Source organism: Orcinus orca, chromosome 8 (genome assembly GCF_937001465.1).
Source record: "Orcinus orca chromosome 8, mOrcOrc1.1, whole genome shotgun sequence".
Taxonomy (NCBI): Eukaryota; Metazoa; Chordata; class Mammalia; order Artiodactyla; family Delphinidae; genus Orcinus; species Orcinus orca.
Genome location: NC_064566.1, coordinates 37,971,406 through 37,985,929, shown reverse-complemented (window position 1 = coordinate 37,985,929; position 14,524 = coordinate 37,971,406). Strand labels below are relative to the sequence as shown.

Genomic DNA, 14,524 nt, shown 5'->3' with positions numbered 1-14,524 from the left:
ATTAATAAACATTTACATCCACTAGGAAAGTAATGCAGTTCATGGCAAAGAATGTGGGTCTTGGAATCCAGCCCGTCCTAGACTCTGATCCCAGCTCATCTTTTATTTCCTAACTCCCTGTGTAACTGTAGACAAACACTTTAGCCTCTCTGGACCTCAGTTTCTTCATATGTAAGAGGTACAAACTACCATGTATAAAATAAATAAGCCATAAGAATATATTATACAGGAAATATGGCCAATATTTTCTAACAACTATAAATGGAGTATAATCTTTAAAAACTGTGAATCACTATGTTGTACACCTAAAACTTAACATAATACTGTAAATCGGGCTTCCCTGGTGGCGCAGTGGTTGAGAGTCCGCCTGCCGATACAGCGGACACGGGTTCGTGCCCCGGTCCGGGAAGATCCCACATGCCGCGGAGCAGCTGGGCCCGTGAGCCATGGCCGCTGAGCCTGTGCGTCCAGAGCCTGTGCTCCGCAATAGGAGAGGCCACAACAGTGAGAGGCCCGCGTACCACAAAAAAAAAAAAAAAATATATATATATATATATATATATATATATATATATATATATATATAGTAAATCAACTATACCTCAATACAAAAAATTTTTAACTCACATCACTGCGTGCCTATGAGGATTAAATGAGGTACTAACTAAATCAAGAGAGCCTAGCACCATGCCTAAGAACATAACAAAGAGCTAGACAACTTCATTTCCTTCCTCCCTACCTGCTAAAGGCTTTCCCACATGACTTCTGCCTTATGTCCCCTCCTTTTAATCAGACTGCAGCACAGCAGGACACTCTGAATTACTCCTTAAAGTTTATTTCTTCCAAATCTCCGTGTCTCCTTATTACATGCTTATCAAGAAAATAAAAGCAAAATGATCACCTGTTGCAGCTAAAGCATGCCTGAGTCCAGCAGCAATACTAACAACCTTCTCTCTCAGGGGCTGTCAAAACAAAGAAAAGGACGGCAATCTCAGAATTATCCATCTACAAAATTTTATGTAATTTATGCCCAAACACAACACAGCATGATCCTCATTATGTGTCTGATTGGTTTGGAGCTCCCAATTCCCAACATTTCCACTCATAAACTCTGTATGTATCCCTAAAAGGCAAAATCTTTTTAAAATACCATATTACAGTGCCACTCAGGGCTAGGAGGCACCTGCAAGGTCATCCAGTCCAGGGGTTAGCAAACATTTTCTGTAAAGGACCTGATAGTAAATATTTTAGATTTTGCAGGCCACATGGTTTCTGTCACACTACTCAACTCTGCCATTGTAACATAAAAGCAACATACACAATAAATACATGAATGGGCATGGCTGTATTCCAATAAAACTTTATTTACCAAGGGTTCTAGTGTGCTGACCTCTGATCTAGTCTAATCCCCATTCAATGCTAGAAACCTGTCTACAACACCCCACCAAGTGGTCATACAACCCCTGTCAAATACCTACTTCCAGTGACATGGGCTCACCACCTCCCCAGGTGCCTGCTCATCTTTGCACGGTTCCATCTGTCTCCTTCGGTGGAACCAAACCTATCTGCCTACTGCTTCTGACAAGGCTTCCCAAACATTTGAAGACAGTTGTCATGTCCTAAGACACCTTGTGGTTCCCAAATTCTTTAAGACTTCGCCCTTCAAGATGTGCAGCTTAATTCCCCTCCCTTTCACTGTGGGCTGGACTTAGTGACTTGCTTCTAATGAATAGGATAAGGAAGTGATAAGTGGCTCTGAGACTAGCTGATGAAAGGCATTGAGGCTTCTTGTTTGACCAGCCTGCCTCCCTCCCTCCCTCCCTCCCTCCCTCCCTCCCTCTCTCTCTCTCTCTCTCTCTCTCTCTCATCACTCTTCGGGGAAGTCAGACACCATGTCTAAACAGTCTTATAGAGAGGCCCATATGGCAAGGAACTAAAGCCTCCTGTCCATTAGAGAGCGTGGAAGTGGAACCAGCCCAGTTGAGCCTCCAGCAGACCTCGTGCAGCCTGGCTGACTGCAAAGTCATGAGACCAGCTAAGCTGTTCCCAGATTCCTGACCCTCCAAAACTGTGAGATAATAAATGCTTGTTGCTTTAATCTGCTGAATTTTGGGGTAACTTATTACACAGCTATAGATAACTAATACACATCTCTTCTTTAGGAAAAACATCCCCAATTCCATCAGCCATCACCTAGTTTCAAATTCCCTCCCCCTCTTGGTTTCTCTCCTCTATGCTCTGGTTACTCAGTCTCTCTCTCTCTTAAGGAACTGTATATGCACCAATCACAGCCCCTATGGGACCTTACCATATTTGCTTATTTACAGATCCACAGTGTCTTTCTAAACTTTAGAGTCCTCAAGGGCAGGGTCTGAGTCTTATTCACCTCAGTGCCCAGGGCCTAAGAACCAAACCCACACCAGGACACAACATCCTAGATGCAGTGTGACCAGCACAAAGAAGGACAGAGCTCTGGCCTCCCTTCTTCTGGAGACTATATTTCTATCAATTCAGCCCACAATCACATTAGCTTTGTGGAAGATCAAATCTTACTGCTCATACAATTTGAATATACCACCCTTAAATTTTTTTTTTTCCTTTTCAAAGCTAACTGAAGGGCTTTATATGCGGAGTCACTCTCTTCAAACCAACTTACCTCAATTCCTTCTTCTCCATCCCCACTACTGCTGCTTTCATTTGGGGCAGGATCATCTCTCATCTGGATTATTAGCAAGAGTTTTCTGAGTAATCTTCCTTCAATCCACTCCCCACACTATCCCATGAGGTCCCTCTCTAACTCACTGTTCTTACCATTTATCAGACACTACCTCCCTGCCTGCCCGATCCCTACTGGCACTTCTACCACTTCCTTATATTCCAATCATACTAAACTGTTTGCAGTATCCCAAGCCCTCCTGTTTTATGCTCTATACCCTAGTTCACAAAGTTCCTTCTGTTTGTAATGTGCTTCTTTTGTACCTACTCTGCACATCCTTCTATCCCAAGCCAGGGAAATTTCTACTCAACTTTCAAGATTCAGCGTAAGTCTGTTCTCACCCCACCTTCCCCTAAAAAGAGTTCAGTACTCTCTTTCGAGGCTATACATGCATCTATCATAGTTCTAACATGGTAATGCATCTAGGTATTTCTGTATCTAACATGTACTACTAAACTACAGGCCCTCGAATGCTAGGATTGGGTCTTACTCACCTTTGTCCCCCCTGCCTAAATACAGCACCTACACACAATAGTTGCTATTAAATAAATGAATGAATTTCTCTTATACTTCACTTTGGCACATTCCTCCCATTGTTCTATAAGATACAGTGCGTCAAAATGTTTTTACCTTCTGATTCTGTCATCCAACATATTTAACCATTGCTCCTCTCTGTCTTCTTTAACCATGTGACTTAAGCTAAATTAATTATAACTTATACATAGGTTCTTAAAAAGCTACCTATTTGCAACTAGAAGCTGTAGCACTTCTTACAACAGGGACTACAGAGTCTAGACTTCCATGCATACCATGTGCTACAGACTCAGTGTCTGTGTTCTTAGGAAATGCATGTTTCCCCAACACATAATAGTATTTGGAGGTGGGTCCTTTGGAAGGTGAGTAGGTCATGAGAGCGGAGCCCTTATGAATGGGATTAATGCCCTTATAAAAGAGACCCCAGAGAGCGCCTTTCCCCTTCTGGTGGCATGTAAGGACACAGAAAAAAGATGGCTGTCTATGAACCAGAAAGTGAGCCCTCACCAAATATCAAAAATGCCAGTGCCTTGATTTTGGACTTCCCACCCTCTGGAGCTGTGAAAATTAAATGTTTGTTGTTTAAGCCACCCAGTCTATAATATTTTTGTTAGAACAGCCCAAACCATGACCCCAAATAATACCCCACAATACCAGCAATTAGAATTCAGCAAAGTGATAGGAGCAGACCTAAGCTCTCTCCAGTGAAAACAGATCTCCCACTCTTAGTCACTGTTTAAGGAAATTAGATATGAGTGGAGCAGCTTAGGTGGTGAAACTCATTTTAGATTCCAGCATAATTCCTCTAAAAGTTCGCTTACAATATAATCTTCACAAAAATGTGTACATTTTAAGTATGATGCAGTGAAAAGAGCTCTGAACTAAAACCAGGAGTCCTATCTTACACTTGTGCTGTCCAATATGGTAGCCTCTAACTACACATGGCTGTTGAACACTTGAAATGTGACTAGACTGAATTGAGATATACTCTAAGTAAAACATGTACACCAGAAAAAAGTCTACATATAAATGAAAGAATATAAAATATCTCATTAATAAAGTTTTATATTGGTGACATATAAAATGGAATAATGATAGTTTGGCTACATTATAGTAGTTTAAAAGTTGTTAAAATTAATTTTACCATGTCATACCATGACTTGGGTGAAACTTAAAAACATCATGTGAAGTAAAAGAAGCCATCCACAAAAGGCTACATATTGTATAATTCCATTTATGTGAAATGCCCAGAATAGGCAAATCCACAGATACAGATTAGCAGTCATCAGGGGGTGGGAGGGGAAAATGGGAGTTAACTGCTATTGGGTATGCAGTTTCTTTTGTGATAATGAAAATGGTCTAAAATTAGATGATGGTGGTAGCTGCACATCTCTGTGAGTATACTAAAAACCACTGAAACATACATTTTTAAAGGGTAAATTTTATGGTATACAACTTATATCTCAATAAAGCTGTTATTTTAAAAATTAATTTCACCTTTTTTTTTTTACTGTTTTGAATGGCACTGCTAGACACTTTTAAGTTACATATGTGGCTCACATGACATTCCCACTGGACAGTGCAGGCCTTTGCCATCTGCCTCACTTAGTGTCTTTAGGCGAGTCAATTCCCACTGGACCTGTTTCTAACAGTTTCCACTATGACGACTTTTAGAACTGTAAAATGTCATTAATGTCATTATAAGATATATTACTTTTATTGTTTTATTTCACAAAAAATTATAACATGTATGAGAGCTAACAGAGGCTTTTCACTCACAATATCCATCCCTCCAACCTAATTTTTCCCAGGAGAACCTGAGTTTTTCAACTTAAATTCTAACTACCCCATGGGTTTTCAGGGGCCCAGCCAGTCTTTTAGTCCAGGGAGGGATAACTGATACCTGGAGACACTTTCACAGTACACAGGCAAGCTCAATATTAGGGGCTGTCCTTACCTCAATGGCCTGGGGGACCACACATCTTCGAGGCCCATGAGGAATTCCTAATTGGCCAAAGGAATTGGATCCACATGATAGAACTTGACCATTTTCTGCAAAATAGAAATACTTGAATTGCAAATCTAAGAAGTAAGACATCTGTGACAAATGGGTAAATGCTGAAGGATGAGAAGAGCAAAAGGAATGAGAGGAGTGAGTGGGGCCCTGGGTTCCAGCACATTCAGTCCATACGCCCTGCTCTATCCCCCTAGGAACAAAAACAGTGGGCACTGGGCTAAGCGTTTCACACAGGCTATCCACTACACCACCTAATTAATGACAAGTTAGCTGTGGAGAATGCTTAGCCATGTGCCTAGTGTTGGGATGGAGGATACTTATCTCCCACTTTTCATATTTCCATGAGATGGAATTTCCATAATTTTAATATACTCCAGGCCTTTCTCCCTGCCCTTCCCCATTCTCACTGCTTTCTAGGGGAGGATGGGTAACCTAGCCAGTTGGTGAGTTTGGGAGAAGGAACAGGACAGTATGGCTTTGGCACCTTCCTCTCAGGCACTCTGGGCTGACACATAGTAAGGGCTTCCCCTACGGCGGAGGCCTAGAGTTTGGGGAGTGGGTTTGGATCAGAGGAGTATTAGCAGAACCTCTTGGCCTGACAATTAACCTTGCCCTCCAATTTAGCCTTTATCAGCAAAAAGCTGATAATTTGATCTCTACCTGTCTGACTGCTCTGTGATTGTCTCATAATTGATCCCAAATGTGAGCAAGAAACAGAGTGTTACCTACTGACTCCCTACAACTCTGACACAGGCCCACACTAAGTACTTCATAAATGAGAGCTATTGTTTAGATTCTAATAATTACAGTCCAGATTTTCCAGCCCTATCTCCTTTACTGTTAAAACCCTCCTTGCAAAATGCACCCTGCAACTTTCCTTGACAACCAGAGAGAACACTTGTGTGTGTTTTTAAATACAACGAGGATTTCATTTAATCAGGGCCCAACATCATGCTCTTCTCACCCAAAGCCTTTGTGGTGATAAAGATTTACCTAGGAGTACACTCACCTGTAAGTATAATGGTAAAATCCCAGCCACAGGCCACCTGTTGGATGGGACATCCAAGGAGGGATTTGCAGGGGGTAAAGTACAGGACATCCTCGGTGTGACCAAGCCCCAGTTGCCCATCTTTGTTCAGGCCACAGACAAAAAGGCTTCCTTCATCTGCAAAGTATAAAGGTTTTAGTGGTAGTGTGAACAGGGGAAATTACAACTGCTAAGATGAGCAAAAGGATTTCATTAATTATTTGGAGTCATGGACCCAACTAACTTTTTTCCCACCCAAGTTAATAAGCCATGCATGTTAATGTGTTCTGGACCAAATGGCACAAGTCCAAGGGGCTCCAATCTAACATCTAAATGGAAACTCCAAGTCCTACAGCAGTGGCCAATCAATTACCAAATTGAGCATCTGCCGTAACAATAAAAGCCAACGTTTATTCAGGATGTAGAATGTGCCAAGTACTCTTCTGAGGGCCTCAGGCGTGGGGCTGACTTATCCTTCAGGCACAGTGCCTGGGGCCCACCATACTTGTAGAAGCCCACAAAAATGTTTTAATCTAATTTTTTAATTAAAAAATATATGTAATAGGAATATGTAATACTAAATCTAGCCTGGATTATATTAATCTTTATGTCAGTGCAGCTGTAAACATAATTTTAAATATTTCTTTATGGAAGGAGGTGTCCACAAAGGCAAAAGTGTCAAGGACTCATGAAAGTCATAATACAGCCCTGTTAACTCATTGTTTCTCATCATTATTATCACCATGTAACAGAGAGGCAACTGTGGCACAGAGAAATTAAGTAATCTGCCCAAGGCCACACAGTTAACAATTAAGAGAACCAGGATTTAAACCCACACAGTTTGATTCCAGAGTTCATGTTCTTAACCAGGATGCAATATGCCCTCCTTTGCAATATTATAGCGCTTGTAGTACTTATTAAGTACTATCCTAGGTACGCTGAGGGAAGATTATGGAAAATATAAAATTCTTGCTCTCAAGGAATATTCAACTTAACTGCCAAGACTTCTAACTCATATATGAAAGTTAAATATCAATCTATGGTATAAAATGTAATATATGTTGCAACTCGGCCACTACTTGTCTTGTAACCTTAAGCAATTTTCCTCTCTGAGGCTCATTTGGAGAGCGGGCGAGGGGAAAAGAGGGGTGGCCTTGATCTCTGAAATCCTTTCAGCTCTGACAATCTGCCATTCTCTGATGGCAGCGTGATTCCTTCACAAAAAAGTTGTCCTCTGCAAAATACAAAAGGTTGAAAGATAGTAATATAACACCCTAGGGGAGAATGTCTAAATAAGAAAATGAGAGAAAATATATTCTTGAAGGAAGTTACCTGTGACAACAGCAGAGTGACCCCCTCCTCCCGTGATCCTCTTGACACATCCAGGATTACAGAAGTCGCTCAGCTGCTGGGGCAAAAGCACATCTTCCTTGTGGCCAAGGCCAAGTTGCCCATAGCTATTTGCACCCTAGGGATAAAATAAGCCAAGGACGAAAAACTATGGGAACCCCAACTGTCAATTTGAATTTACCTGTCCCTATCTTTCTCACCCTCACGTTCCTCTCAGAGCTTATAACAGATGAGATTTCACAGACTCATTCTTAAGAAGTTGTTATACACAACCCACACTTGGACAGTGGCCCCATCCCCAGAACACCACGATTTCCATGTGAGAGGAGCTCTCAGCATCCACAACTCATCCAGTGATACTCTTCACCTTCCCCTTCCAATGCCCCAGCCTACATGTGTTGCCTTTAGGGGACAGCATAGGAGTTCCTTCTGATAAACGGTAATTATCTAGGGAAGCCACGGAAAGAAATAATCAAGAAAAATAGGAACGAAGTGGGTGGGAAATACGCTAGGACTAGTTCTTGTCCCTTCTCCCCACACCTTCACTGGGAAAACTGGCAATGACTTTCTGGAATCAAAGTTAGCTGAGGATTTTGTGCCCTCAAGCAAGGCACACCATTGTTATTTCATTTGAAACAGGTGAAAGAGGTTGGCAACAACCTCTAAGGGCCTTTCCAAGTACAATGTTTTGTTACTGTAAGATTCACGTGGTGAGATTCCTCTAAGGAAACAGATTTCCCGTTGATGGGCAATATGTCTGTTGTCGTTATTATATGATAAAGGTCCAGAATCCCTAATCTGGAACCCTTGCAGCCAGATGTACTTCAGACTCAGAATTTTATAGACTTTAGAAAAGTAATACAGTATATAAATCATATACACTGCTGCAAGGTCTGGGAGCAGCACCCCATAAGTAAAACAGCATTATTTCTGCAGTAAACAGTACAAATAGTTAGTGGGCAAAGACTATAAACAGCCTCATGTCAGGTCAGTTCTGGGTTTACAGAGCTTTTTGTATTCAAAATTGAAGATAAGGGATTATGGACCTGCAGGGAAAATCTTATTAAGATTCTGGAAATCCTTATAATTTCTCCAACCACCAACTGCTGGTTGGTTCTTGAGTAGTAAAATTTTTAAAATGTGTTTGTTTTTGAAGACACCTGAATGAAAAAAAGTGATTTAAAATAACTACCAAAAAATGCATATATATATACAAACTCCTGCCCCTTGTGGTCTATTCCACAGCCATCTGGGCTGCAAGGACTCCATGCTGGATGAGGGAGCCATGCAGGGACACAGGTCCCAGAGGCCCTCAGGGCAATATTAGCAACCAACTACTGAGCGCTTCTCTGTGTGCTGGGCATTCCCCTTTAATTCCACAGGGTGGGGGGCATTATCATTCATTTCATAGATGAAGAAACTAAGGCTCACAGAGTTAAGTAACTCCATGATGGCAGGAGCTTTGTTCTGCTCACTGCTATTTCCCCCACATCTGAAATGGTGCTGGCCCAAAGAAGGTGTGCATATATTTTACAGTGAATTAATGTAAGACCCTATGAGTCCCTCAGGAAAGAGCAAATGAAAGACTTGCACGGTGTGAAGTGGAAAGCATGTGCAGAGGATTTCTCTGTTAGCCATGAGATCTCCATGGCTGCCCCATTACCAGGGCTACAGGTTGCTGAGCCAGCATTATGAGATTCAAACAATGGCACCAAATTTTTGTAATGCAGCAAGAGGCCCTAAATCCATCATAAAGCAAAACAAAAGGAAATTTTAATACAATCTATTACAGCTGTATTTGCCTTCCTTACAAACACTCCAGACATAAGACACACACACACACACACACACACACACACATCCAAAAAGGTAAATCCCCTTGTTATGAACTGAATTGTGTTCTGCTGAAATTCATTTGTTGAAACCCTAACGTCCAGTACCTCAGACTGTGACTGTTTTTCGAGATACGGCCTTTAAAAAGGTAGTTAAGCTTCCATGAGGTCATAAGGATGGGACCCTAATCCAATATGACTGGTATCCTTATAAGAAGAAACACATGAATGCTCCCACCCACAGAAAAAGCCACATGAGGACACAGCAAGAAGGAGGCCATCTATAAGCCAAAGAGGCCCCAGATGAAACTAAACCTGCTGACACCTTGATCTTGGACTTCTACCCTCCAGAACTGCGAGAAAATAAATTTCCATTGTTTGAGCCTCCCAGTCTGTGGTATTTTGTTATGGCAGCCCAACAAACTAATACACCCCTCCACACAGATAATGCCTCAGGAAGAAAATACCAGCAAGCCTCCAAGCACAGCAACGAAGTTAGGTTCAACAGTATTTTTGCTTCAGTACTGACAAGGCCATATATGAAAGGCTTTTTCTGTCAGACGTTTCCTCTGTCTACACAGACCCCAGTCCCTGGCCTGGGATAAGCACCCACCCAGGCACACATTCAATCCCTAATTCCACCCCCAGCTCCAGTACCACCCCAAAGACACAGCCAGACCACCTCGGGCCACACCACGCTCTCCCTTCTGCCGGTCTGCAGCAGTCTTGCACTCAATAAATGCTGCCTGGTACTGATAATCGCCATTTTGCAAATTAGTCTATACATACTGGTTGTAACAGCAGTAAAGGTCTTATTCTCTTCCCCCCACCGCCCCCAACACGAGAGCTGGAAGTCTTTCACTCTTTTGTTGTTCCCAAAAGACCAGCACATAGCTCGGCACACAACAGGTACTCATTCATCCATTAGTCAACAAATATGTACTGAGCACCTTACAACGTGCCAGGCACAAGCCAGGCACCATACAAGACATGCACGGCACCCACCCTCATGACGCCTACATTCTGGCCAAGGAGACCGACATTAACAAGTTATACGTTTCATTACAAGCATGTGCTATGAAGAACTATAAGACTATGTTTGTTCCCGTGCATCTGGTCGGCTGCCTGCCACACACTCCCGTGCACAGACTCTCCTCTCTTCCAGACACGACACATAAAGATGACCCTGTCTCTCAATGCTCCCGTCAAACCGACACCAGCGCAGACTCCCACACCCTCCGTGCAGGCAAGACCCGGTCACAGCCGAGTATCAGTAACTATGCAGGGTCTCCGCCTTGTGCACGGCCCAACACCGCCGGCCCCACACCAAAGGCTGCTCCGGCCAGGCTGGGGTGGGGCTGGGGAAAGGCCTTCATCCTCCTGGCAATGGGAGGGTGAAGGGCACAGGTGGCCCCACGGGGCTCTGGGACGGGGAGATCCTTTCTCCACAGAGCCCTCCGCTCCGCCTCTCCCGGCGCTATCCGGGCCTGAAGTCTGTCGCGGACCCAGACGCTCTCTCCTGGAGGCAGGTTCTTCCCACTGCGCCGCCGCCCCTCCGGTCTGGACCCCACCAGCCAGAAGCCTTAAGTCACCCCATGAAAACCCTTCCCTCCCCGCCCCCAGCCCAGGATCCTCCAACCCGGAGCGCCTCTCGGACCTCGGCTGCCTGGCCCCAGGACCGCCCACGCCGAGGCCGGGCGCTCCCAGCGTCTGTGCGCCCCTCAGTCCCAGCGGCCACGGCCCGGAGGCGGAGTCACGTACCCAGGCGAAGAGCGCGGCCGCAGCAGGGGCGGCTGCCGTGGCGCTCGGCTCCCGCTCCATGCTGGAACGCTCCGACGGCACTTCCGGTGGCGGGGGGTGGTGGTGGCTGGCGCGGGGGCGGGCTCTCAGGGGGAGGGGCGGGCACGGGGGAGGGATTGGTGTCTGAGGTGTGGGGCAAGCGCGGGGGCGGAGCGGAGGCGGGGCCCGCCTGGGGAGAGGCTTGCCAAGGGACGGGCCGGCCTGGGGAGGGATTGGTGACTTGAGTGTGGGGCCGGCACTGGGAAGGGTCTGTGGTTGGAAGGGGGCCGCGCAGTGGGCGGGACCGCGGACCGCTCCCTCTTGCTGCCTCTAACCTGGCGCCGGCGGGAGAGAATAAGTACCTCACGGAGCCGCCTCCCAGTCACCCAGTCCCGGCGCGCTCTGAGCGTCTCCGCCCGCGGCCTCCGGTCTCGCTGGGACGCTCTGCCTCTCTTTCCCTCCTCCCCTCGAACTCCTTGTGTTGAGTGAAAATTCTATACGAGTGCACTACGCTCAAAAGTTCACAAAGCTCCCTCAGGTTAGAGTCCCACGACAGCCCAGAATGGCTGACAGGACGGGGATTGCATCACCCTTTGATGGAGAAGAACTTGAGCCTGGGAGGGGGTGGAAAGAGTCCTGACCCAGTGTCTTAGGGCGAACTGTCTTTGGGCCCGCTTTGGTGTGCAGTTTGCAAAATCGGAGGGAGCTTCCTGGTGGGCGAGTGTAGTGTCTTGCATCGTTGCCGTCGCCCTCAGCGCCTGGCACGGAGCGAGAACACACACCCGACACAACTAAGGAGGCTGGTTCTCACTGACTCCTTCCCGGGGCGGCCTTCTAACCCTCAGCGCTCCCAGCATGGCCCTGGCCCGGATTCCGATCATCAAGGTAATAACTTGGATAATAACTGGATAATTTTCACCCACCAAAAATTTTCATATAAAATGGCTTTTATCAGACACCCTCATACACTACCGGTAGGAGCTAAATAAGCACAATTTTTCTGAAGGAAAATGTGGCAAAGCATATTAGGAATATGAAAATAGATACTTAGATATTTAGCTAGTAATTCCACTTCTATTCCTCTATCACAAGAAAAAAATGGAACTATGCACAAACCCTTAGACTGCAAGTTATTCATTATGGGGTTACATATAATAGTAAAGAACTTAGAAACTACCTTAAAATCCAAAATCAGATTGATTAAATTATATAGCCATGCAATTGAATACTAGGCTGCCATTAAAAACATGTTCTGGAAGATAATAAATAAGGGAAATATTCATGATATGTCATTAAAGTAAATATTATACCAATTTTACACACACACGCACACGCTGGGTGGTGGATTACAGGTCATTTTTATTTCCTTTTTTGTACTTTTTGTACATAACCCACATTTTCCAAGCCACACATTATCTGTGGGTACAAATGGGGTCACATTAAAGAAGATAATCCATATTCAGTAGTTCTTGACCCTTCTACTGACACAAGCCTCCAGTACTCATCACCGTTTATGCCTGGAGGCCCTGAGAAGTGTCTCCCTGAGCTCTTACAGTCCTTCCCATTCTTCCACTCCACCCACTCCTTGGTGTTTCTGCCTTAAGACCGCTTAAGGGCAGCACCTCACCTTTACCTCTCCAGCCTGTGGCATCTTGAGAACAGGGAGGACCATGCTAATAAACATGCAAACTTTAGAAAGGCAAAGCAGCTCTTCATTCTCAAGAGAACTTGATGTGCAAAAACTATACTGTTTGCTGACTGTTTTATGAGTGGCCTTTTTTATTCTGACCATTTTTTTTTACATCTTTATTGGAGTATAATTGCTTTACAATGGTGTGTTAGTTTCTGCTTTATAACAAAGTGAATCAGTTATACATATACATATGTTCCCATATCTCATCCCTCTTGCCTGACCATTCCTTTTAAGCATGTGTGATAGTGTAAAAATGGGACCCTTCCCATCTCCATTTTGGCTAAGACCCTAAGGTATTAAGTGCCAATACCTCCCACATAATAAAGTGAGGTACAAAACCACCAAAGCAGAACCTGAGAATGAGGTGTCTAGAAATCAGTGTATGGCTCCCAGGCTATGAAAGAGGTTGGAGAGGCTGAGAGAGCATTCTGATAGGATGTGTGGCGGTAGTTATCAATGTGCTGTGAGTCTTGCCCATCTCGTGTCTAAGGAAAGGCCTGCGTCAGCAGGGCCACTAAGAGAGCTTGGCATGTATCCCTCCTGATTGGGGCCGGGCAGGTTGCTGTCCAGTTCGTGCTGAGAAATGTCCAATGGCTTGTGGCCAGATAACTGCTCTGAGAGTTCAGCAAAGAGATTGATGCTTTGGAGAGGTCTTTCATGCCCAGAGGTCTTTTATGTCTTTTTTAAGACAAAGAATGTCTGAGTATCTCCCATGTGAGTGTTTCCCAAGCATGAGCAAATTGGCCAGGGGATGGTTTTAGACCCAGTCCAAGGGAATTTCTGGAGAGCTGAAGGGACACCCACAGGAGAGTTGACTACTAGATTCCTAGAGGCTGAGCGAGATGAATTCAACAGCCCAGTCAGAGAGGTGTGTTTACCCACATCAAGAGATCCCAAGAAATAAGAAGCGGGAAGGTGTTTCAAAACACCCACAGAGAATGAGTCAGCATTAAATACTTACCAAGTACAGAAAGCACATATGCCAACTCACAACAGTATCAGACCAAAAAGAACTTGCTACTCCTTACCTCTCCTCCCCACCACCATCCCCAAACCCTGGAGAAGCCAGAGGCATCCTTGTGAGCAAGAAAAAAGGAGCGAGAAAATAAAGACACAAAGCACACCTCTTCCTTTCTCAGTTCTAGAGAAGAAGAAAAACTTTAACCTTAAAATCTAATGTTTTGAACTTTTACAGAACACTGGAATTTGAAAATACTGAAATGGGGGAGGCGTGGAGAGGGAGATTAGAAGCTAAGGACTTAGAGTGAGCAGAAAATTCAAGACAGGGACCTGAGATTTCATCCAAAGGGGCAAGAAGGAACTACCCAGAGTCAGTTTTCATAGAGAGAGGGTCTGGAAGGATACAGTTTTTTTCCAATTTCATCCCTTGAATATACATGCATCAATTTATATTAACTGTAACTTTAACTTACAGTTATATTATTATGTTATATCCCATAATACAGTTCCTTGGAAGTGTTGAGATGGGTTGAAATGCAGCTACGATTTCACCTATGTACGTACCACTGAGTAGCTCTTCCCATTAGCAGCTTGGTTGAGTTGCAGTTCTTGAATG

General features: G+C 44.4%; 1 protein-coding gene across 18 annotated transcripts in view; it reads right to left on the bottom strand.

The window, feature by feature from the left end:
- Positions 1-11,343, bottom strand: part of SERGEF (secretion regulating guanine nucleotide exchange factor) — a 218,441-nt gene extending 207,098 nt beyond the window's left edge. For all 18 annotated transcript variants that reach the window (XM_049712851.1, XM_004285535.4, XM_049712853.1 and 15 more), the window contains exons 1-5: positions 11,238-11,343; positions 7,627-7,762; positions 6,277-6,432; positions 5,208-5,302; positions 902-962 (exon numbers count right to left, since the gene is read on the bottom strand). In XM_049712851.1, the coding sequence (XP_049568808.1) occupies positions 902-962; positions 5,208-5,302; positions 6,277-6,432; positions 7,627-7,762; positions 11,238-11,297 (508 nt within the window). In that variant the 5' untranslated portion in view covers positions 11,298-11,343. The remainder of the gene's footprint in view (positions 1-901; positions 963-5,207; positions 5,303-6,276; positions 6,433-7,626; positions 7,763-11,237) is intronic.
- Positions 11,344-14,524: the final 3,181 nt, after the last annotated feature.